Source organism: Vulpes vulpes, chromosome 1 (genome assembly GCF_048418805.1).
Source record: "Vulpes vulpes isolate BD-2025 chromosome 1, VulVul3, whole genome shotgun sequence".
Lineage (NCBI taxonomy): Eukaryota > Metazoa > Chordata > Mammalia > Carnivora > Canidae > Vulpes > Vulpes vulpes.
Window position 1 is genome coordinate 39,952,094 of NC_132780.1, and position 26,347 is coordinate 39,978,440.

The 26,347-nt window shown below is 42.7% G+C and overlaps 1 protein-coding gene across 6 annotated transcripts in view; it reads right to left on the reverse strand.

The window, feature by feature from the left end:
* The window catches only part of PRUNE2 (prune homolog 2 with BCH domain), a 258,654-nt gene extending 234,909 nt beyond the window's left edge, over positions 1-23,745 (reverse strand). For all 6 annotated transcript variants that reach the window (XR_012002387.1, XM_072762669.1, XM_072762667.1 and 3 more), the window contains exon 1: positions 23,520-23,745. Coding sequence is in view for 5 of the 6 variants with exons in the window: in XM_072762669.1 (XP_072618770.1) it covers positions 23,520-23,555 (36 nt within the window). In the remaining variant the exon portion in view is untranslated. The remainder of the gene's footprint in view (positions 1-23,519) is intronic.
* Positions 23,746-26,347: the final 2,602 nt, after the last annotated feature.

Genomic DNA, 26,347 nt, shown 5'->3' on the forward strand with positions numbered 1-26,347 from the left:
AGGATTTCTTATGAGGAATAAGCTTATTAAGTCATCTGTAGGGATTTTGTCCTTTTATGGTCTGTAGAAGCTGAAGGAGATGAAATATTAATTCCTCTGGGTTTGATTTCGTGACAGGTGCTGTTGGGCTTAGAGTATTTCTCAAACACTCTTCTAAAATCATAAAAAGTCCAACTATTTGTCCTGACTAATCCCCACTCGCCCTCCCTAAAGTGATCCACACAGTTTGCATCACCAAAATGTCTTACCAGCACACAAAATTAAGAATTATGAAATGAAATATTTTTATTTTCTTTTTTTAAAGATTGTACTTATTTACTTATTCATGAGAGGCAGAGACACAGGCAGAGGGAGAAGCAAGCTCCCTGTAGGGAGCCCAATGTGGAACTCAGTCCCAGGACCCCAAGATCACAACCTGAACCAAAGGCAGGCGCTCAACCACTGAGCCACCCAGGTGTCCGTTTTTGATTTTCTATTGGATGAACTAATGATAAAATCTTATGTTGGACTTGTGCCCCAGAGTATAATGAGAAAATCCATTGCTTTTATCCCAAATGACCTTCACATTCATGCTGAAAGGTAAGCCAGCAAGGCTGTGTATAGGAAATCATTACCCAAAGCGTGTTTCAGGGAACACTAATAAAAAGTCTGGAAAACACTGAGTTTAGCAATGTTTAAACACATGTTCATATCACAAGTCCTCTCGACACTTCGTGCTAGTTCATTGCAAATGTGTGTATGTGTGCGTTTTGTGTGTGTGTGTGTGTGTGTGTGTGTGTGTGATAGGCCTGTGTGTTAGGCAATATTTAGAGCCAAGTTGGGCTCCCTGCTCAGCCAGGAGTCAGCTTCTCCCTCTCCTTCTGCCCTTCTCTCCCATACTCTCTCTCTCTGTCTCTCAAAAAAATAAAATCTTTAAAAAAAAGAATGCCCTTTATGGAAGAGTAAAGAAATTCAGTTAATTAAATCTCAAGCATCGAGCACACACACACTTTAATACTCTGATAAAATGGAAGCATACATAAAGCACCTCTGTTGCACTCTGAGGCCGATGGTTGTCTAGAAGAAGAAGGAACTGTGTGGTTGTTTGAGTGGTGAGCTGGTTGGCTGCTTCTTACAAAATATTTTTATTTTGGAAAATACAGTTAATTTTCATTAAATATTATTTTGTTAACATGTAATGAGCTTGTTATTTTTAATGAGCTAATGAATATTTTTAAATGTTTCCATTTTAATTTCTAATGCAGTGAAGATTGATAGAAATGACACACACAAACAGAAGCTTAGCACATTGGCTAAGTGTTTGAGATGTACTACCTCACTGAAGCTTCACAGCAACTTTTTGAATTCCCTGAGATCAATTCTAAATTGTCCCCACTTCACAGATGAAAAATCCAAGGCTTGGAGATGTGAATGATTTGCCCAACTATGTGGAAGGTGCTGTAAGAAAAATAAATAAGAATCGATTCTTAGTCCCCCACCTCCCATCACCAAAGATCTCTTTAATTTTCTCTTTCCTCTATGGACTCCAGGTTTTGAAAGTTTTTATTTACCATTTAATAACATAATAAGTTTTGAAATACTAAAATTGATCCCTTCCTTGGGAGATCTTGAAGTGCTAGAGTCCCTGATTTGAACAGTTGAACTCCTCATCTTGCAATTAAAGAAACAGAAGCTCAGAAAGGGTCAGTGATGTGCTGAGGTCACCCTGCTCCCATATGGAAGGGAAAGTACTATGATCAAGACTTTAGTAGTCCCTGTGGCCAGTCCTTTTTCCACTACAAAATTCTGCCTCTGGTACATGCCCTAGTCACAGCGACGATTTGGAACCAAATCACCAGTAGGAGGAGACAAAATTAAGGAAATAATCATTGAAGTGGTTTCATGGCAGCTGCTTATTTACCCCAAGGGAAGGAGAGGGGAGATCCCCATTTTAATGCTAAGTAAAGGGCAAAACAAATAAATGACTTTTTAAAGGTAGATGAAACCCAAAGCAGATTAAAAATACATATAAAGATCATTCATGTGTTTATGGAGTAAAAGGTTCCCATATGGGGCTATGAGGTGGGCTGGGAAGCACACTTAATTGTGCCATCTTTCTCTTTTGCTGGAGCTTGCTTTATCAGATGACGCCATATCCTCCAGCCTGTTGTGGTAAGGGCCAGAGCAGTGGATAAAAGCTTCACATAGTAAATAGAATAGAAGCAGGACTTTCAAATACAAGGTACATTTGAGAAGTAGGAGAAACTCTTCCCAGGGAAAATTCAGGCCGATGATCTCCCATCCCATTCCCAGGCATCCACTAATCCTACTTCCTAGGGCCTACCAGGACAGCTGAAGGGAAGAGGAGAGGAGATGGGAAATAGCATACATGTTTATTGACCATCTACTTATGGCTTCAGGCAGTGGAGTAGGATTTGGGAGAGGTGAACAGATTTATGTTCCAGCAACAACCCCAGGCAAAGTTCTGACTGTACCAAGAGGCCACAAAAGCATGGTGGAGGGCAGCCCCGGTGGCTCAGTGGTTTAGCACCACCTTCAGCCTAGGGCGTGATCCTGGAGACCCAGGATGGAGTCCCACGTCAGGCTCCATGCATGGCTCCTGCTTCTCCCTCTGCCTCTGTCTCTGCCTCTCTCTCTCTCTGTGTCTCTCATGAATAAATAAATAAAATCTTTAAAAAAAAAAAAAACATTGGTGGATATGAATGCAGCCTTGGGAGTTAGACTGCTTGGGCTTGAAACCTGGCTCCTCCCATTCTTACCTATGGGAGTGCAGGCAAACTACTTGACTCTCTACCTCAGTTTCCCCATGTGCAAAATGGGTATAACTATACCTATCAAACAGGGTATTGTGAACATAAAACTATTTTGTGAATACTTAGAGAAACTATGGGGGAGCCTGAGTAGCTCAGTCAGTTAAGTGTCTGTCTTTGGCTCAGGTCACCATCCCTGAGACCTGGGATCAAGCCCCATGTTGGGCTCCCTGCTCATGTTGGGCTCCTCTCAAGAAGAGCCTTCTTCTCCTTATCCTTCCCTCTCATGCTTTCTCTCCCTATCTTTCTTTCTCACTCTCTCTCCTTGAAATAAATAAAATCTTAAAAAAAAAAAGAATATATGTAATGCTCTTGCCCATGGTCATGGCTAGATAAATACTAAATCATATTACACTTAAGAGTAAACTAAGGCTCAAAGAGACTAAGAAACATACCCAAGTACACACAGCTGAGAAGTCACTGAACTTGGCATTCTAACTCCATGACCCTTGTTCCTTTCCTGTTGAAGATGCTCAGGCTGAGCTGATGGGACATGAGACAAAAGCAGCCATCCAGGCCACAAGCCTCATTATCTTCCCTAGCAAACTCCCCATGAACATCAACCTGCGTATGTCTACCCATTTCCCCCAAGATTGGTGCTGGAGGGCCAAACCATCAACCTCCGGACACAAGTTCTGTGGCTCTCCTCTCTGCCCTCTGCTGGAATTTCCCAGAAGCCTGTCCTTCTCACACAAGCCCCAGGGGCACTGCAGTCACCAAATAAACTGAGGACTTCATGCAATTAAAGGACTTTCACTCCTCATAAACCGCAAGGTGAGAACACTCGATCCAGAGATTAATTTCTCCAAGAGAAATTTCTGTTAGTCTTATCAGGTGACCAGGAATTTAAGCCCCTACTCTCTGTGTTGATTTTTATTTCATTTATTTATAAGTAAATCTTAGGCTCAGAAACATAAGTCTGATGGTCTGCCAGCTTTAAAATTGGTAATTTTAGAATCCCCCATATGTTTTACAGGGGTTCAGATACCAAAGAGGTAGAAGTCATCATTGTCATCATCACTATCAAAGCAAACACTCAAATATTTACATGTATCAAAAAATTCTAAGAGTTTTACATCTATCACTTAATGTAATCTTCAAGACCCCTTTTATGATACAGGGAGTATCTATTGTTATTCTTCATTTATATGTGAAAGAAACTGAGGCACAGAAAATTTAAAGGATTTTTCAAAGCAGTCTTGTTCCAAAAATGCTTCCCTGGTGATGTAAAGGAGTTAAGCCAGCTTCCCCAAATCCTAAACTTGGGACACAGATCCACCATAGTCTTCCCAAACATGGCCATAGAGGTGACTCCTGCCCAAGCCTCTTCTTAAGTCATAAGAGATGATGAAATAGCTAGCTGAAATTTTCATTGGTTAATAATATTAAAAACTGCCAAAGAATCTCAGGATTCCTAAAGTTTTTGTTAGGTGAATGTCTACCCTTTGATATGACCATTAATAGAATATAAGTGCGGTTCTGTCACATGTTCACCCGGCAAGATGAATTTTAACTTTAGAGCAGGTAGTAGACTATAATGTTATTCCTAATCATTAACTTTCCTTCCTACAGAAGCATAAGGATGTCTCTCCAGCATAAGGCCATGGAACTTGCAGTACCTGCCATGGGTGGAGTATACTTCCTCTCCAAGATCAGTGGGCTTGGCCATGTGACTTACTTTGGCTGATGAAATGCAAATGTAAGTGGCTTATTCCAGCTCAAGGCCGAAGCTCTAAGAACCATTATTGGATCATACCGGCTTTTTTACTCCTTTCTTCTGCCCCAAGTGTAGCCTATCCCAGCCAGTTGTTGCTCCTTTAGCCTGCATCCAAGAACGAGGAAGGCTCTTGGAGCCAAAGCTGACCCTCATCAACTCATAACACGAGAACTACACCTTTGTCATTGAAAGCCACAGACTCTAGGGATTTTTGCTTACAGGAGCATACCGTAGTGAAAGGTGATTGATAGAGAACAGGACCTAAAAATGACATTTTAAATGCTCGAAGATGCCGCCGAGCATCCCCAAACTACGTGAGGTTCTGCAAGCCACCCTGGGCTCCCCACTGTATTGAGAAAAACATAATTCTGTATTAAGGATAAAGCAACTGGACAAGGGTAAAGGGGCTGTAGGAAATAGAATTAGAACAAAGAACACATCAGAGAAGCAGAGTGACTAAGCAAAAGCCATCAACAAAGAAGGAAGGGCATAAATAATAAAGGAACACTATCAGTCAGTAACAAAGCATCACGTACAAACTGTACCAGCAGCAATGGGGAGGGGAAGGGCAATGAGGAGAAAGCAAATCAGCATCCAGATGCCAAAGGGCTGCCTGAAAGATATCAAATAAAGACAAGACACATTAAAAATAATTTAGACAAAGAGACAGAGACCAGACAGTGGTGAGGGGAACTGTGAATGGTTTTGTCCTAAGAGAAAAAAAGAAAAAGTTTGATTCAAACATTGTTTCCTGCAGCAACTCCTTGGGGGAAAGAGCCAACAACATGCTTTCTTCTTGATATAATTTAAGGACCTAGTTAAGATCCCTGCACTTCCTGGGACACTGCTACTTCTTTCAGATCTCTCTCTTCCTTCTCCCTCCCTCAAGCCCAGTAACATATTTATTCTGGTCCCTTCTTTCTCTGCTGGGCATTGTGAAGCCACGCCATGAGGCTCCAGTGTTTCATATTGGCAAAGCATAAGGAATATTAGATAATTTTAAGACCAACATGTATTAGAAACAGGCATTATGTACGTGGCCTGTCTTACGAGAGATTAGAACCGACGGCTATCTTTGTGGTGTGATTGCAGAGGGATTCTTTTTCCTCCCATACCAATTCTTTTGCCATCTGAAATAAGAGCACTAAAGACTGCTTTCTTCACCTTAGATTTTAACATTTTAGGAGTCAGCACACTGGTTCATGGCGCATCCCTACCACACTGTGATCGGGTTGCACTGCTGCCGGAAGGTAAGTGCAGGGAGGCAGCACTTTTTCTGTGGGAAGCACCCCATTACAGTTGGGGGCAGCCCTCTCCAGATTCCATTGCCCCCTCAGAGGGGCCACAAGCAGGGCCCTCTGCCCACCAGCCTTGCACTCTGGACCCTCACTACTCAAATTGTGCTCTGGGGGCCAGCAGCATTAGCATCACCTGAGAACATGTTAGAAGGGCAGGCTCCCAGGTCCTCCCACCCCCTAGGCCATTGAATCAGAGTCTGCATCTTTACAGGAACCCCAGATCATGTGCACATGAAAGTTTAAGAACTGCTGCTATAATTCCCACTCTTCCCCCCAAAGTCGGTGTATTGTGCCGTTGAAGTATGTTGCAATGAAAATACAAGTTGAGGCTCTCAGGTAGAGAATGCCAGAAATTTAGCTCCAACATTTATTAGTTACATGACCTACAGCAAGTCACTTGATTTCTTGAGCCTCAGTCTCTGCCTCTATACATAGGGTGTAATAATCCCTGTCTCCGAGAATTACTACAAAGGTCAAATGAAGTAAAATATGTAAACCATAGAGTAAATATTGGTAGGTGTTTACTCCCTTGCTTGCTGGCCAACGGCAGGTTTTGCTGACAGTTATGTGCCCAGGGGTGAGAAGCAGGATACAGATGTTTTGAGAAAACTGAAGCAGAGAGAAGACCCAATCAGGATATTGGTCATGGCGAGACATTGGTTTACCCTGAATGTTCTTATTTGGCCTTCTGTGCTCTCTACTCCTTGTATTTTAAAAAAGCAGACATGTACTCAGAAAGGAGTTGGATAGGCAGGAGTTGCGGCACACAAGGACTTACTTCCAGAACTTCTTGCCCCACGGCATGCTAATTATTTAGCAAATGTGCATAATTTAACAACTACACAGCTAAGTCTCTCAGAGTCACTGATTTTCATTCCCATCCCAGCACTCACAAGAAAATATAATCCCAAGTATATTTCCCTCCGCATATATTAAAGCTTTCCAACACGACATCTATAAAGGAATTACTGTACTGTATACAAATCATCTGTAGACAATAGATTTTTCACTAAAAAAAAAATCATGTTAGGTTTCAGGACAGCTGGTGTTCTATAAACCTGAAATTTTTATTGATACAGAATTTCAAGCCTAGTCTAACGTTGAGCTCCATTTCTCTAAATTTTCCTCCAGTAATGTTTAGCTGTTTCACTTTTTCCCCAGTGTGAATTAATTAAATTCTTCTTCTTCTGGAAAGATCGGAAAACACAGGCAACCCAGGACCTCTATCCACAGACCAATGTGTCTGATGCATCTTCACCTCTGTGCACACTGACCTTAGCAACCACAGGGCCTCCTCACGCCATGGGTATACGACATGTTGGTCCAGAAATATACGTGTTTCTTTGTGAGAGTCTTTTTGAAGAATAATTCAGCTTATACAGCATTAAACTACACTAAGCTAAAATGACTCCTTATCGCATCAGTGTGGGATGCATTTAGGTCTCTGGACAGTTAATAAATATGATCCAAATAGGGAAATAGTGGGGGTACACTTGGGGGATGAAGAATGAAAGAGAGAATTTGACGGAATTATACCTCCTCCGTAGCAGGGCAAGATCTCGTGCTACAGGCAATTAAACTTTCTTCCCTTCATTACCTAGAACTTGCAGCTTGAATCAACATAAGCAGCTTCCAGTCACCTGTTGCCCCATTACAGCACATGAGATGATGCCCACAGGCCCTCCAACAATCCTTACATCTCAGGTGCCTCCTTGCCATCATACGTGATACTTGGGTGTCCAGGACCTGTGGAGTTCAGCATGTTTCCACCAATCCATTATCCATTAACCTGACACTTGCAAACTGTTTGTCAAAACCCATCACACGAAAACTCCAAAGCTTAATAGATTTGCTCTCCTGTGTGTTTCCTGGAACAGCTTCAGCACAAATGTGTTTCATCTCTGGATATTTTCCACTTGAAAAAGTGTCTGTATTTTTACTGGGCCATTTTCTTGTATGGAGATGAATCCAAACCATCAAACTCTCAATGAATACTTCAAACTATCTTCTGAAAGTGCAAACCAATTTTTAGTTCATACAGATACTGCTGGAAGCAAGAGCTAAGGAATCAGAAGACAGATCCTACATACCCAGCACTGCCATTTGCTGGCTGCGTGTGCTTGGGCAAGGCTACATTTCACCTCTCTGGCCTTGTTCTTCTCATCTGTGATGTAGATATAATAACATATGCCCTATACAAGGTTGACCGAGTGAAACCACACAGGTAAAAGAAGCTATGAAGTGCAATATCATGTCTTGAAGTACCACACCAGGCAACTAGTAAACACTATTGCTGACTGCTTCTTGAGGCTCAATCCTTTTGAAATAGAGGAAGTAGGGAAAAAAGAGGAAGTGGCCTCTCTGGTCAGATTCTACCTCATTGTTTCAAATAAAAGCCATAATTGGTGTAGTATATTTTGGGTTATGATGATCTTAATCTAGCAGCAAGGCAGCTTCAGATTATTTGCTCAGATCCATACTTGACTGTTAACCATGTTCTATGGAACAAGTACACCTTTCTGAACCACGTGGGTCTTGAAACTTGGTGGATTTCATCCAGAAATCAATTTGGACTGATTTATCAAGAAACTTAAGACAATTTATCTTTTTAAAAAAGAATATATTTTTTGTTCCAATAATTACTATTTTTATTTTTTTTTTAATTTTTATTTATTTATGATAGTCACAGAGAGAGAGAGAGAGGCAGAGACACAGGCAGAGGGAGAAGCAGGCTCCATGCACCGGGAGCCCGACGTGGGATTCGATCCCGGGTCTCCAGGATCGCGCCCTGGGCGAAAGGCAGGCGCCAAACCGCTGCGCCACCCAGGGATCCCCAATAATTACTATTTTAAGGACACTATTCTACATAAGATAAAAAGATTTTAGCTACAGAGATGTTTGTGCCAGTGTAATTAACAAGAGCAAAAAATAGGAGGGATGATCAAAATGTTTAACCATCATAAATCTTCTTTATTCACTGTATGCTATGATTTAAGATGCTGATTTGGATTATATAATTCAATAACATAGGGAAATAGTTGATCAAAATGTTAAGTAAAATAAAAATTAGGATACTGAAGTGTATGAATATTCTATCTTGATTCTATGCACAGGAAAGAAAGACTACTTGCCAAACTATTGCCAACAGTCACGCTGGAATGAAAGTGGGTAAATTTCAGGGTACCAGGTGCTTCACTCTTGAGAGTCTGACTCTTGATTCTGGCTCAGGTCATGATCTCAGGGTAGTGAGATGGAGGCCCAAGGCAGGCTCCATGCTGGGCGTGGAGCCTGCATGAGATTCTCCCTCTACTCCTTTGTTCCCCCTCCAAAAAAAAGTAGGTAATTTGCATTTTTAGTTTTTATTTCCTTTAATGTTTATGGTTCATTTTCCAGCTTTCCTCTATTTCTCAAATTTGCTTTAACATTTAACTTATTATTTTGTAAATAAATAAAACCTGACACATAAGACCATGAGGCTGAAATTGATAAAAATCTAAAGTCATCTGTTTCAATGTTACAAGATCTGTGCTCCCACAGTAGTTTCAAAGTAAAGGTCTGCATTAAAATAATTGACAGTTTCGGGATCCCTGAGTGGCGCAGCGGTTAAGCGCCTGCCTTTGGCCCAGGGCGCGATCCTGGAGACCCGGGATCGAATCCCACATCGGGCTACCGGTGCATGGCTCCTGCTTCTCCCTCTGCCTGTGTCTCTGCCTCCCTCTCTCACTGTGTGCCTATCATAAGTAAATAAAAATTAATATAAAAAATAAATAAGTAAAATAACTGACAGTTTCAAAGCAAGAAATCACTAACAAAAGACTTATGGCTAAACACATGGAATCCTGATTCCTGTTTCCACACACCACGCCCTGAAGTGACAGGGCAGGGTATGTCCAGTGTGACATAGAGATCAGAGTAGCTGATTATAAACTGTGCTGAAAGCAAAGCTCCAACGAAGGGGCCAGTAGTAATAAGCATGGCTCAGTGTTTATGAGATTCATCAAAGCTATGTAAATACAGGCATCTGAAATCCTACGAGTGTGAACTGGCTTTTACAGGGATGTTACGCTTGGTCAGAAGGCTATCTTGGCATGAAATAATTCCACAGAAGTGAGAAATACATTTGTCCTCCCATCAGGCTCACAGTGACCTAATACATTGGAAGGCTAATGAATTTTTCAAAGTGTTTTAAAAGCCAGTTCTGGGATGGCATTTTGATCTGCATCCACCACAGTGAGTTTATGTCTGGATTTTTCTTAGAGTGGAGCCAAGAGAGCTAGAGCTTCAGGCCAGAGTCCAGGGATATCCGCCAGGAAGCAAGCACACGATCAGTTACAGACCAATGAAGTTGCTTTGTTCCGTACATGGCTTTATTATGTTAGAATCTTACAAAGCAAACTCACAATTAAATAACAGAAGAAATATTCAGCTAGAGCATAAAATGTTCCTTCCCGTTTATCTTTTCCTATAACTATATGCATTTCCTAAGACCATGCTTTCAGTTGCCTACAATCTAGAAAGAAGGAAAACCAGAGTTCCCCCAATACTTGGTAAATACTCAAAAGATAAAATCTGAATCAAATTTTAAGCTTGTGTTAATACATAAAAAAACTGAAGTACTGTTCACTTTTCCCTGAAAGAATCCAGCCCTCCAATGGCAATAGCTCTGAGAGTCCATTTTCACAATAGCTGCCAAAGGGTGAGAGAATCCTACCCGGTATTTGGGTCGGGAGATGCCCCACGCAAACCAAGCAAGGCTGCTAAGGGCCAGGGGGCAGATGGAAGTGTTAAAGCAGCAGAGATGTAATAACGTACAACATGATGACTACAGCTAACACTGCCATGCCATATATAGAAAAGTTGTTAAGAGAGTAAATCCTAAGAGTTCTCATCATAAGAATAAATCTTCTCCCTTTATTCTTTTTTCTTTTTATTGTATCTATAAAAGAAAATGGTATCAGTCGAACCTATTGTGGTAATCCTGTATGACTTAAACGTATACAGTGATGTTTGTCAATTATTTCTCAGTAAAAATGGGGGGGAAAGAAGCAGAGAGTTTGGTTAGCCAAAGAGCAACTTGTCCCCTTGCCTCCCTAGAGAAGGGTCCAGGGACACTGCCTTCCCTTGGAGTAGACAGCATGTGTCCTTTCAGACATACCCACGGCAAGGGAGCGGATGATCTGTGCACCTGCTGTGACACTTCTATCTTTCCAGAGCCAGGTGCTGATCTGGCCAGCACCACCGGCCACTTGTTGGGGAAAATGTCTATGACGAGTGCAAAGGTGAACAAAACACTTCTACATTCAGAATGAACTTCTGCTTTTTCTCTTTTTTTACATTTTGGGGAGCAAGACACAAGCATGCACATTTTTCTTTTGCACCTTCAATTAATTGATTGATAATGTTCACAACAAAACAATTGGACCTTACTGAATTGATGGGCATCTTCTTCTTCTTTTTTTTTTTTTTTTTTTGACAAAAGCCACTTATTCTAAAAGTCCTGTTTTATTTTTTTTTGTTGTTTTATTCTTTTTATTATGAGAGAAAGAAATGCTCTCTGGGAATGGGAACTCTCCCACAAAAACCTTTCAGATAATTGAAAGTCTATCAGCCACCCTTCCCTTTTGTACTGTTCTTAGGGAATTTTTTTATAGGCTCATGGTCACTGCTGCAACTTTTTTGTGGAGTCCAGAACCAGAATTAATTCTCAACTCAGGATGGGAGCAGGGAGCGGGATTTCTAGTACATTCTACATGCCACAAGCCTATTTCTGCCTCCTCACATCAGGCTCACATTTTTAGCACCATCGCCCTCCCTCCTGACTCATGATCACTTGTTATAAAAACCATGACATTTCACATATCTGGCTTCCCTTAAGAACGAGGTCTCCTGTGCAAACACTTTTCTGGACAACCAAAGCTTACCCTCCATGTGACCATTCCTTTCTATTTTTTTCTTTTTTAATTAATCTGAATTAGAAATTTTTCTTTTCTTTTTTTTAAAGATTTATTTATTTATTCATGATAGACACAGAGAGAGAGAGAGAGAGAGAGAGAGAGAGAGGCAGAGACACAGGCAGAGGGAGAAGCAGGCTTCATGCCAGGAGCCCGACGCAGGACTCGATCCCGGGACTCCAGGATTGCGCCCTGGACCAAAGGCAGGTGCTAAACTGATGAGCCACCCAGGGATCCCCTGAATTAGAAATTTTTCTGAAACTGCTTGCACACCTCCACCTTTGTCCTTAAACAGGACACTGTGCTTAATGGTCTTTCTTCTTTGATTATTCATGGTTATTACTGTGACCATCAACGATGTACCTTACGTCACTGATGTTACAGCCCCAGACACCGTGCAGATGCTTAGTACTATTAACCCTATGAAATGGCACTTAGCAAGGGCCTGGGTCTGCTTCTGATAGGTTCTGTTTGATTTTGGTTTTATTTGTGCAATTCCTTCATTGTAAGTTACCAGAAATTACAGTCTTTGGCAACCTCTTCTTCCATCACCGTGCTTTGAGAAAATCAAGCTTGTGAATATTTTGCCAAAGCACAAACTAAGTGATGATGATGATGATGATGATAGAGAGAGAGAGAAAGAGAGAGAGAGAGAAAGCTAACATTTGTGAATCTTTGCTATGTTTCCAGCATTGCTCTTGAGTGTTTTACACAAATAGGCTCAGGGATAGAGTTTGGGGGATTTTCCTATGAGGAAAGAACTAACTTTAAAGATATGCTTTCTTTTTTAAAATGTATCTATTTGAGTATAGTTGATGCCTAATGTTACATTAATTTCAGGTATACAACATAGTGATTCGACAGCTCTGTACATTATGCTGTGCCCACCACTAGCTACGCTTGTGACATAGTTATGCATATGTCACCACACATCACTATTACAATACCACTGACCGTATACTCTGCTGCACCTTTTATTCTCATGACTTATTCATACCTTCACTGGAAACCTGTACCTCCCACTCCCCTTCACCCATTTTGTCCATCCCTCCAATGTCCTTAACATCTGGCAACCATCAACTTATTGTCTGTATTTATAGGTCTGACTCTGCCTTTGGTTTGTTTATTTACTTGTTTTGTTTTTTGGTTCCCACACATGAGGGAAATCATATAATATCTTTCTCAGACTGACCTGTTTCACTTAGCATAACACCCTTTTGGTCTATCCATGTTGTTGCAAATCGCATAATGTCATCTTTTTTATGGCTGCATCATATTCCTCTACACACACATCTTCTTTATGTATTCATAAATATATGTTTTCAATAGTCAGTTTTGGCTGCCTAAGGGAAAGCTGCTCTTGCATAATTCTACCTTTCAAGGGACTTAAGGTTGGCTGAAGTCGCCAGATGAGTGAACTCCAGAAACAGGAAGTGCTTGGTCTACCACTCATTGCAACCTGGGTTTGGGAAGGATGTTCTTCTATGCCTCACCACTTCTCTCTGTGTTCCCCCCTAAAATCCTTTTCTCCTTCTCTTTTCTCCTAGCTTCCTTCCAATTCCACTTCTACCTCCCCTCTTTTCCTTCTTTTCCTTTCCTTCACTCCTATATATGTCTTGAATATAACCAGCAGTTTCAGGGGTGCTGCTAAGCCTGAAGACTCAAGAACAAAAAGCAGACTTGGTACTACTGAGAACTGTGTCTGGACTCCAGCTCTTTTCCTCATTAGCTATGTCATTGGGGTGAGTCACCCCACTGTGTATGATCAATCGATCAATCAGTCAATCAATCAAACTAATCCTTAAGGCCTCCAGCAAGAGGCCTATGAAGAAATCTGCAAAACCAAAAGTTGTGCCAACAACCTTGACAGTAAGGGACAATTTCAAACTTTCTTTTGAAATGTATTCTCTTCTTTAAAAATTCACTAAATTCCCACTATATTTCTGACCATTGTAAAAGCCAGTCACATGCCAATTTTCCAAATAGTTTATCAATATTTTATATTCCTTTTGTATGGGTATACAGTGAGAAATGTCTCCCAAATTGTTCAACCAAAACAGAGACAGCTGAGCGACATACTTTTCTCATAGCGGGTTCTCAATTAATATTAGTTGATAACTCAGTTGTCCAGAGGATTTTTAATATAAAGCGGTCAACACAAAGAAATAAACCTCTCTCAGGTCAAAGTGGACTTACCATCCAACCCTCCTATAAACCTGTCAAGTTGTTCACTTTTAATTTAAAGGGAATGAAGTGTTCTAGGAGATCAGGTGGAGAGAGGCACTTAGGCTATTAGAAGAGAGTCCTAGAATTGGGAGTCAGCTGATCTGGGAGCAAACTCTAGCTCTGCTTTTCTTCCTTTTTTTAAAAGATTTTATTTATTTATTTGAGACAGAGAGAAAAATATTAACAGAGATAGCAAGAGAGAACACAAACAGGTAGAAGAGGGAGAAGCAGGTAATGCGGGGCTTGATCCCAGGACCCTGAGATCATGACCTGAGCCAAAGGCAGACACTTAATTGACTGAGCCACTGGGCACCCCACTATCTCTGCTCTTCATTGGCAGTGGGAAGTGGGCAAACTTCCTGACTTGCTAAGGCTATTTCCTCAACTGCAAAAGGAGAATAATACCTACCTCCCAAGACCATTGTTGACATTCAGTGAAAAAAAAATAAGCCAAAAAACAGATCTCTTAGGGGGAAGACAGATATTCACCAAATTTTAGGCAAAGTAAAAAAAATCTAACAATTAAGAATTGTCCCGGGGCACTTGGTTGGCTCAGTGATTGAGCGTCCACCTTAAGCTCAGGTCATGATCCCAGGGTCCTGAGATCAAGTCCCACATCAGGCTCACCAAAAGGAGCCTGCTTCTCCCTCTGCCTATTTCTCTGCCTCTCTCTATGTGTCTCTCATGAATAAATTTTTAAAAAATCTTTAAAAAAAAGAATTAAGAATTATCCCTGTATCTGTGAAATGTCAGTAGGGCTTCCTGGCTCTCTTGTCCACCAGTGATCCCTTTCATGTTTTTCGTACTATGGATACAGATCACGTTCTCATCTTAGGACATTAACACCTGCAACAGCCCTATAGAGAGGAGTGCTAATTTTGTTCTCATTTTATAGATGAGAAATCGAGACTCATCAAGGCTAAGTAACTAAGGCTGCCTGACCAGTAAATAAAACTGGCAAAGTGAGGCTTTGAAATCAGGCAGCTGGCTCCAGGGTCCACACCATTAGCCACCATGCCATACTGCATTTAGGGGAAAGAAGGGATGGGGAAGACAAGAGGATCTCCAAGCTTCCTCCAAATCCAAAAATACTCTATGAAACTCTTCCCAAATCTTCCTACTTAGGCCTGGCAGCTTCTACCATGGGCTACATCCTGGGCTCCAGGCTCAGGTTACAGCAATGTGTGATTACTGTTGCTTCCCGGGAAGGCATCAGTCCTTAAGGATGAGAACAAATATACAGTTTTGATTGTGTTGATTGATGCCTGATTTCAACTACTTTTCTGAAGCTCTCACACAATATTTGCAATCACAAAAAAAGCTAATTCCCAAAAGTGAGTACATAAACCCTGAATTACACTAGACCTGTTGCCAAAACATGTCCATGGTAATAAACATTACTGTAAAATGTATTTATTTATTCTTGTCAGGGTCCAAAAGAATAAGGTACTTGTAATTTTAAAAAAGTACAAATTAAGCAAAAAATCACATTAAAACAAGTTATAACGATGTAGAAACTAAGCAATAAAAATAGGAAAAACTTACTACAAAAACACTAGGCTAAGGGGGTAAGCATCAATATAGCTTTGAGCTTCCTGACAGCCAAAGCAAGAAGTGAAAAATAAAAATGCATGGAGCCAAAAATATGCAATTTTTCTGGACACCATCATTTCCAAAAGACTCTTGCATCATAGGCTAATAAGAGCACCTGGGTAAGTCTGGTCACATCCCTGAGAGTTAGATGAAGTGGAGGACCATGATCATGCTGGTCAGACAAGGAGTCTGCTTCTGGACAATGCATGGGTTTATTCCATGCATGAGGTCTGCAGTGTCAGGGTTGGGCAGAAATACTAATGAGACTAGTCTGGAATGCCTTGCACTTTTCCTCTCAAGGACTCTGAAAAGCCAACCTCTCTCATGAAATTAGTACTGGTCCAGAGGAAGCAGAATCGGCTGGGCAGACTTGGTGAGGTAGTTGGGATTGGGGAAGTATAATTTATAGTCTTTGAAGTACACAGAGGAGGATCTAAGGCACTAATAAACTCTGTTTGCTGATCTACCCAATGTGATTTTGTAGAGGCTTTTAGTGGCCCATTCCTTTCCTTGCCTCTTTACAATCCATTCATGCTTTGATTCAACCAGTATTTGCAGATTCCAAACCATCATGCATAAAAACTAGCCTCATTAGTTTGTAGTAACATTTTGTATGAGGTACACACTTTGTGCAAAGTGCTGGATGGCACTCGACCTTAATGTTTCTCCCCTCCTTCTAATAAAAGAACCTGGGTTTGTACATACTGTCGCCAGCCCTTCGTCAGATTCAAATCATGAGGAGTTTGCACCTGCCCATCCATTTATTAATTTGTTCTTTTTTAAATTCAAATTTAATTAGCCAACATATGGTACATCATTAGTTTCAGATGCAGAATTCAATAATTCTTCAGTTGTGTATATCACTTCTTAATTTTTATTGAGTCACTATAATGGGTTATGATTTGTGCAAGGCTCTTGCCCTATGTTTTCACGCATTCTAAAAACACTTTGCTCTTTTTGTGTCTAGCACAGGCATGGCTCACAATCCCAGGAAGCATCTGAAGCCTGTTGCAGCTCCAAAGCTTTAGATGCTAGAATAACAGGCCAATGTGTTTGCTCCTTGTCTATCTCCTGGTCCCCATAAGCTGAGAGTATGTCCTCCCTCATCTCTCTCTAAGGAACAGGCTTAATTACTCCCTGACAGGAAATGAAGGAAAGAAGATCTGCATGCAGCAATTCATTAATTGCAAGCTCCAAACTGATAGCCTACTCTGTATCTTAATGGAGGTCATCAGAGCATTGACAAAACCAAAGAGAATTTCTGTCTATTCTGCGACACCAAGTGTTGCTTTGCTATTCTTCATTTTGCAAGTACAAGTTGTGCAAAGTGAGAAAGATCTTTGTGGGCATGAAAGGAATCCCTCATCTGGTGACCCATGATGCTTATACCATCTGCTGCCCTGATCCCCTCGCCAAAGTGAATGATGCCATTCAGATTCATTTGGACACTGGCAAACCGAACAGAACAATCAAACAGAGCAACGGGTGAAAGGATCTCTAGGTGACATAATTGGAAGGCCCTTTGTACTTCATTAACGATAATACAGCATGATTAACTGCCAAAACAAACAACTTACTAACCATCAGGCATTGCACTAGGCCCTGATATAGGTGGTGAACAAAACCACACAGAGACCTGTTTTTACTCTGATTCATCAAACAAACATGACCAATAGAGATATAATGACAAGCTGAGGTAAATGATCTAAAGTCATTATCCAAAACCCAACTTATACCCATGAAGTGAAAGAGATGGAGTGGGGAGAGTTCTTTCAGCAAGACTTCCCTTCTTTACCTAACCTGAAGGAAAGGTAGGAGTTATTTATATCAGGTAGGAGGAGAAGCCCAAAGAAGCTGAGCAGCACACTGGGTCAGATCCCAGGATACTAAGTGCTCCTTTCCTAAGAGCAATAGAAGCGTCATGAGGTTTACAGAGGTGCAAAAGGTGCTTTCATAATTATCTCTCTGGCAGCAGTGGGAGAGTGGTTTACAGGAGACTGGTGAGCCCACCATTACAGTCATCCAGATGACTTAGTGATGCCTGGGATAAGGTGGGTGGGGACAGGGTGGAGGAGAAGGAAGTTTCCAGCTGGAGGAACCAGATGGATAGTAATGCCATTCGCTGAGGTAAGGAACTGCAGAAAATGACCAGCTTGGGACAAATGGAGGGAAGCAGCCACTGTTCCAGGCTCTGTGCTGAGGGCTGTAAATATAGTATTTCAGCTTTACAACAAACCTGCAAAGTGGGTATCAATATCCCATTTTTCATATTAAAAACCCAAAGACTGTGTTATCAGGTTAGTTTTTCCAACCCAGATTTTGTGGGTCTGATTTTTCAGAGCAATCTAGTACTCAGTTTGCCTCCCAGGATCTTTTCAGGAGAAATGCTACCTTCTCCTGGAAACCAAAGCTCAAAGACACAGGGGTCAGCCAGAAATGGATTTGGCACATTGCCAGAGATTCTGAGTAGGCTACTTTAGGACTTGGGGCAGGGAAGCCATGTATGATTGTGCAGGTTGTGTACTGCACAAACCCAGAGGGTGCCAGTCATATCAAACTCAATGTGAAAGCTGCCTCCTGAGTATGTCAGTCCTGCCCTTCCCTCATTTCTTTTCAAAGATGACTCCAAACTCTATGACTCTACCATAAACCCCAGGGTCCAAACAGAATCAGTGACCAAGGCAATGTACACTTCACTTCTCTGGTCCCCAGATGTTCTTTCCCTTTTCACAGCATTCATCCAGACCCAGGTAGTTCTCCCTCGCCCTTTTGTCTGCTCAGCTAGCACTCCAGGGAGGAGTCAATGTACAAAGAGTGACACCTCCATCACCAAGCCACCATTGCTTATAGGAGCTCTGTAGACCAGCACACCAAACCCCAGACAAGGTTAATATCTGCCTAAGTAAGTGCTACAAAAGAAATAAGCAGGTTATACCATAGCTGTCATCTTTTTACCCAGTTAACATAAAATATTCCCAAGTCATTCATTCAACAGTGCCCTTGCTCACCTAATCCCGTCCTCTAAGACCCAAGGTGCGATCTGAATGACAGTGACCACCAATTCTTTACCTTTGAAGCAGACCAATCCACTGTGAGATTTTACACCGAAAAAAGTCTGACTCTTCTCCGTGGACCCTGGGGCTGATAATCCACAGCTCCGGGTCTGAGAGCTCTAGATGTGAGAAATGGAGCTGACTCCAGGGCTAAAGCAAGCACTCCTTGGATTCCTGAGTCTCCTTCCTGCTCACCAGTGCTCTGGCAAAGTCTCAAGTGCACCAACCCTGGCTTATGATGGGGAGGGAGCTGATCCCGTGGGCTGTGATCAGAATGAGCTCAGCACCCCAGAGGAAACTGCTCTGACAGCAGCTCCATCTCCATCGCTACTCCTCATCACAGTGGGCCCTTCAAAATATCTGCAACGGCCACTTTAAAGACGCTTTTTGTTGACATGTCCAACTTCTCTTCTTGTAAAGGAATCAAGAGTATGTTCCTCCAACTTCCAATCAAGATGATGACTCTGCAAACACACTGCCGTGTTTCTCTTTCTTTTTAAAAGCCTCATCTCCTCTACAACTTAAATGTGGTTGTTCTTTTATGGTTCTGAATGTGTTTTCTTGGTGTTTATACCACGTACCACAGAATCTAAGTTGACATTTAGGTCACCCAGAATTTTTCTGCTCTACAACGCCATGTGCTGACTAATACCCACTGCAGAACAAAGCTCTTCACCTGCAGCTGTCTCTGCGGGAGGGACAGATGCGTTCCTCATACTGTAGTGGTGACCCTATCACCACCCTGTCTTTGAAAACCGCATTCCTGAGACAAAGATGTGCCCTGGATCCTTCCAGTGGCAGCTGACACTCTTCCATCCCCCAAGGCTGGCTAGTGATCTACATCTGAGGGCATGTGGACGGTAGTGACCCCACCCACCCACCCATTAGCAGCTGCTTGAATTGCATCAGCTGCTGGGGTCCAGGCAGTGGGAGGGGCTCAGTAGCCAGGCTACCAAGTGTGGGGACCTTGGTTTCCCACCAGCCGGAGCCCCAGGACTCTGATTCTTCCTTTAATTTGTTTCTTCCCCCACTCACTGCCACCCCCAACAAAGTTCATTGGAATTTGGACCATTTACTGCCACGATGAGGTCATCTTGGCCCGAATGCTTTTCTGAGCTGACCACTATGACATGGTAGGACATTTCCCAAATTGCAGCCTAAGGCAGGGAGCCCTCATTCTCTCCCTCCCTCAATTTTTCTTATCATAGAAATGCTACAACTAAGAATAACTAAGACACCACCAAAGAAATGGCATAACTAAAAATGGAAAGCATAGCTAAAACTTCAGGATGAGCCTAGAACTATAGCATTTGATCTCTGCCCCTATTCCAGCTCTGAACGGGCAGGTGGAAGCTAAGCCAGGTGGGCACTAGCAGAAGAAAAAGAAAACGGGTTTTTATCCTCATTTCGAGTTCTAGCAGTGAGTGTACAGATCAGAAACATAGCTGAGTGCTCACATCAGGGGAATGCACCCAGGTAAAAAGCATCACTCTTTGATCAGCTCTCTAGTGTCTCGGGGGTCTTGCTCTCCTACTGCTCACTCGACTGTCCTGACAATTAACCTCACTGGGTTAATTTCCTATCTGTCATTCTGTATTTGTCAAGAAAGTGCCATTTCAGGAGACCACGCTCACAGTAAGTGACCACTTTTCTTGCTGCCCTCCACCATCAGCTAAGGTTTTTTACCAAGAAGATCTAAGCACCCAAACATGTCCTAAGCAGGCAAAAGGCAGGCCCTCTAGAGAAGCATTTGAGTGCCAGGAGGGAGCGATCCTACTGAGGCCACACTTGGGGGTCTGCTTTTGCCATTTCTGATGAATATAGCATATTCTCAGGAAGGAAGGGTGTGTATTGGAAGGAGAGATTTAGGGGAAAGAGGGATGGAATTATGGCAGTGAATCTGCCTTAGTTTAAGGATCAGCAGGAGCAGACAGGGATGAAAGAGAATTGACAGCATGCTCCCCCAATTTCAACAGACATAAGCTCCAAACTACCTGATAAAATTCAAAAATGTCCCTTCCGCCTCAAAGATTTCTGATCAACACCAGGGCCTGGGGGTACCTGCATGGCTCAATGGTTGAGCATCTAACTTTGGCTCAGGCTGTGATCCAAAGGGTCCTTGGATTCGGGGTCCTGGGATCAAGTCCTGCATCAGGCTCTCCGCAGGGAGCCTGCTTCTCCCTCTGCCTATATCTCTGCCTCTCTCTCTCTCTCTCTCTCTCTGCGTGTGTGTGTGTGTGTGTGTGTGTCTCATGAATAAATAAATAAAATCTTTAAAAAAAAAGAGGCCTGGCCTAGAATGGGAGAGCTTCTTCTCGCCTCACAATGACAGATGAATAATAAATGCTCCTAGTCAAAAGGAAAAAAGAAGCACTCTTTCTTCAAAGTTTTGATCACTGGAAATTTTATCCATGATTAATAGTCACTCCATTTTGCAACTTAAAATTTCTATAGTCTATTGGAATTAGCTAGTTCCAAAGATGGTGAGATTATGTTAGGACTTTGGAGAGGACATGGACTATTTCAAACTATTAAAAGATACACATCGTGACTACAAAATATCAAAGTGAGAAGTCAAGTAGGTAGGAAAGAAACCTGCCAGCTAGACTTTTCAAAGGTATCATGCGGATAAGTCTATATTAACTTCTGATGGAAAACAGCTTAACCATAACACCTAAATTCTAACTAATTCTGGTCTAATCAGGCTTAAATAAAAGCCAGCATAATTTTCTTCTCCTTAAAATGTTTCCCAAAGTATTAGCCTGATATTTTTAATCGTACTCATTTACTATGAATATACTTCTCACAAATGAATGTCATAATAATTGACTTAATTTTTTCCTCCAAAACGAAGATTATCTATCCTCTAAAGCAAAAGGTTATCTACTACTAGAGTTAATGTAGTAAATTAAGTAAAAATTTTATTTACTTAGAAAATATCATTTGTCAGGGGAAATGTGACACCAAAAGTGACCAAAACATCTTTTCTGTGGTTGAATATGAAAGACTAACTGTAATCTCTAGCAAGAAACCTATTCAAAGAAAAAGCAAAATTAGCAGTAATTGTTCTTCTGGCTAACACAGGAAACTAGGAGCAGTATTTCAAACAACCACTTCTTTTTCCTGTCTTTTTTTTTTTTTAATGATGTAGAGCAAATTGCTCGTCTAATGAAGGGACTCGGTAAATAAACTTACCCATTACTTTCAACTGATTGCTCTGAAATAGGAGATTTTTCCATTCCAGCAATTGTTCTTCAGAAAGGAGGCAAATCTCTTGCTCACATCAGATATCACAATCTAAAGGTTTATTGCTAAAATACATGTTTCAGGAGTGGAACACAGGAACACAGGCATGATCTAAATCTGGATGTATCACTGATGGTCATTCACTTTTACCCACCAACAAAATAAGTAAATAAGTTGGTACGATGGACTTTCTTTTTTGACCATTTCTCACTCAATGTTAGGTTAAAAAAAAAAGAGAGCTTACCTACACTATCAGAAATGTATCCAATTTCTGAAATCACAATTTTCCTTCATATGCTCAAGTAAAACTATAAGGAGGTCAGCCATAAACACAGAAATGACCACATGACCACCAACTTTCTCAATTCTGAAATCACCACAAACATTTGACTCTCTGGGAGACTTAAGGTAGAAAACAAAACACTTAACCTTAGCATTAATCAACTCTAATGGTCTTTTGAAAGACAGAGTTAAATCATTGTAAGATTCACACCTGAGTCTACACTTTGTTGTGCAAGCATAAATAAGTTACTGTGATAATCCTGCAAATATCCTGCCTTGTGATCAAGATGTCACCTTAATGCAGACTTTGTATTTTGTCTTCTATGAAGGTTTAAAGGTTAAAGGCATAATAAATTATGCATTTCCTCCTATGCCAGGCCCATGAAAGGTACTTTCACTGTTCATTAAAGATATTGCTTCTAAATGAGCAGAGGCTTTTTCCTAAGTATGGAAGCAGAAACACTTCCATTATGTTTATTACTGCTCTGCTGGAAAGCCAAAACAGTTTGGAATTAGGAAGCTGCTAGAATCTGTTGTTCCAGAATGTGTAGCAACTGTCAACACACACAATAAAATTACAGTTCACTCTTTGGACAGCACATGGGCCAACATGCTGATCTCCTCACTGGAGAACAATAGTCTGGCAAACCGCATATCATCAGCAACAGTTGGGTCTTCTCCCTTCTGCCTCTGCCCAAATGACAGATCTGAACAGGGGACCAAGAGACAGGACTCACACTGGAGCATCCCTCACTCCTGCACTGGAGCAAGCTCATTGTGAGGGCCGCCCCGGTGAACTGCGCATTTGCCCCACATACCTTTCCTAGCCAGCACTCTAACTTCTGCCTTACGCTTTGCCACCGCCTTCTGCTGAAGTATATAGTTCTAAGGGATCCTTCCTCCCCCCCCCCCACCCCCACCCCTTCACACTTACACCTACTGCATCTGCAGAGGGCTGGGCTCATTTTGGAAAGGAGCACCACACCCATTAACCCTCCAGGCTTCAGAAGAAAATTGCAGGTTGGCTAGATCCCCTCTGACCTCAGGCCAAAGAACCGAAGCTGGACACACAGAACCCAACTTCTGCCTGGCTGAGCACCCCCCGCTCAGCACTTCGCCTGCCTTTGGGGAAGGATTCGGGAGACAGGCTGCCAGCTGTATGGACCAGAGTTCCAGAGCTTCTTTCCAGCGAATAGCCCGCACACACTGACAACTAAGTGGCAAAGTTGTCTCTTCCTTCTCTGCTGCAATGCCCTTTCCTCTGATCAGCGAGCGCGCGCGCACACACACACTCACACACCCAGGCACACACGCACGCACACAGCCTTGTTCCGCCAACTTACCAGTTTAGATTTGGCGCGTTGCAAAAATTCTTCCATGTCTTCCCGAGAGGTTTGGGCGAGGGGTACCCAGCGGGGTGCGGAGGAAGATCTCCGCCCCGCGGAGAGAAGCCGGGTCTCGGGAAACTGGCCGGCGGGTGCGCAGGGACCGCTGCTCCCTCCTGCCGCTCAGAGGCGGCTGAGGCTGTGGCTGCGCCCTCGGCTGTCGCCTCCCAGGGCTCCCCGCCCCACCCCCGCGCCCCCGCCGCCGGCTCCGGGCGTCTGGCTGCCCTAATAAGGAAAGTGGGTGTGACTCCCGGGAGCCCCAGGGCGCGCCCCGCGCGCGCACTGGCACGCGCCTGCGGGGCCGGGGCTGGGAGCCGGGGCTCGGGGCCGGGCGCGAGGGCGGGGGCGTTGGGGGATGGCGAGGGGCTCCTCCGCCAATCGCTGGGCCCCGCTGCGGCCTCCTGACGTGGCGCGCCGAAGGATGCTGCAACCATGGACAGCGCCCAGAAGTGCGAGCCAAGTGCGAGGGGCTGCTGCATAGGGAGGCTCTGCCGCAGGCACCGCCGTCAGCCAGGGGAGGTGGGAAGGGGGCGGGGGGTCCCCAGAGAGGCCCCCTCCTCGGCCAGCGCCTCCCTGGCTGGCTGGCACGTTACAGAGAGCTCCAGCGGTCACTAAAGAGCTGGCTCTGCGGCCCTGGCCCGGGGATGCACTCAGCTAGATTGGGGGTGGGGGGCGGGGGGTTATTGCTGAGCTAAAAGCAGTACGACCTTGATGGAAAATAATCAGAAGAGCAGGCTGGGAGATTTTGCTAGGATGCATCTCTCCTCCTTACCCTCGAAACATATCCACCCAGCAACGGGCATCTGCAATTCACCCCGGCTAAGTGCCCTTCTCTTGGCCCTGGGCTGAAGCATTAGCTACATCGCGTTCTGCAGTCCCCATCCACTCTCTGACGTGCGTGCTCTGGGGGAGATGGGGCAATAGAACTTTCCTACTGCATAAGGGTCTGTTTCTACAAGACCCTCAGATAACTTCTATGCACCTCAAAGTTAAGAGGTACTGTAACAAACACTTAAATTTATAACTATGGACCTAAATTTAAGCCACGGAGTTTTGTTGTGTGTATTCTCTAGCCTTATCAAATCCCAGGAACCTTGGGCTTTCTCTTATATCTGGGCTATAATACCCTTCCTGCCCTCTCACCAGCCTCACCAGTCCTCACCTCTGGCTAACTCATGCTTCCTCTGGCAGCTTAGAGAAGTGGTCTCAAACCTTGAATGCATATTAAAATCACACTCTAACACCCAGGGGTTTGAAAATACTGATTCCCAGGCTCTATCCCAGACCATTTGAATCAGAGGGGCCACAGCAACAGCCACAGTGTGAGAGGCCTCCAAGTGATTCTACTGGGCAGCTCGGGTATGATCCTCTGGTTTGTAAACTTTAGCTTTATATCTGAACCACTCAGAGATCTATTAAAACACAGATTTTGGTGTCTCATCCCCGGGATTTCAGGCTTAATAGGTCTGACTTAAAAAAAAAAATAGGTCTGACTTAACAAGCCTGAGAATTTCCATTTTTAAAAGTCTCCCAGGGTTTACTGATGCAGCTTAGAAATTATCTTCTGCAAGAATTCCCCCAGATTTACTCCTCCTTTGCCATCCCTACACTGAGTCAGTGCCCCATCCCTATTCCCCTCTGGCAACCTATACTTTTTACTCTACTGTAACTTACTCAATTACTTGTCTATGTTCACCAGGCTGTCAGCTCCATTAGAACAAAGACTTTGCCTGTCATTCATTGATGAATCCCTAACACAAGTCGTGTCATATATAAATCCTCAATAAATGTACTTTAATGAAGAAATGTACATATGGAAGGTTTTTGGTTCTGTGTGTGTGTGTGTGTGTGTGTGTGTGTGTGTGATTATCCAATTATTTTTTATTCAGGAGGATCTGATGAAAAAACATCAGCAGAGTCTACAGATCTGATTAAAGAAGAGTGATAGGAATATTAAGTTCTGGTTTACATTCAAGTGATGAGCTGTGTGGAAGCTGCAGATTCTATCTGTTTCTTTGCTGACTTAAGTAATTTAAAACCATCCAGGTAAAACAAGTGTTTTGTCAGCCTTTAAATCAGTGAAGTTGATCACAATTCAGGTAACACTGCTGAGAAAAATTCCCCAGAATTTATTGCCTCTGACTCTGTCGAGGAATTTAGTGACAATCACAGGACAGTTTTATTCCTTTGACTTCTGATTTTAAACATTCTGAGTAAGTATTACATAGCCTTGAGATTAAAAAAAAATCTTGTTGGGTTTAAATTATAACATCAAAGAGTTTTTCCTCCACCAATGAGGTCCCTACAACAGTTCACCAAAATTTCTCTCTTCCAGGAGGACTTTCTGAATTAGAGACCACGAACTCAATGCCTTAAAGTAATTTCAATTTTTTTCTTACAGTTGTACAGGTCAAAAGCCTGACACAGATCTCCCCAGGCTAAAACAAAGGTTTTAGGTCAACCAAGCTCCATTCTGCTGCACTCCATTCTAGAGGCTCTAGGACAGAATCTTTTTTTTCTTTTTTGCCTTCCCCAGTTTCTAGAAGCTGCCCCCATTCCTTGATTAGAGATACTTTCCTCTATCTTCAAAGCAAAAAACGCTGCATCTTTCTGACTATTTTTCTTCCATAGCCACCTTTCCCTCTGACTCTCTTCCTCTACCTCCCTGATCCTCTTTTTAGGGACCCTTGTTATTACATTGGAACTATTTGGATGAACAAGGGTAATCTCCCTGTTTTAAGGTCAATGGATTAGCAACTTTATTTCTCCTTTGCCATGTAACCTAA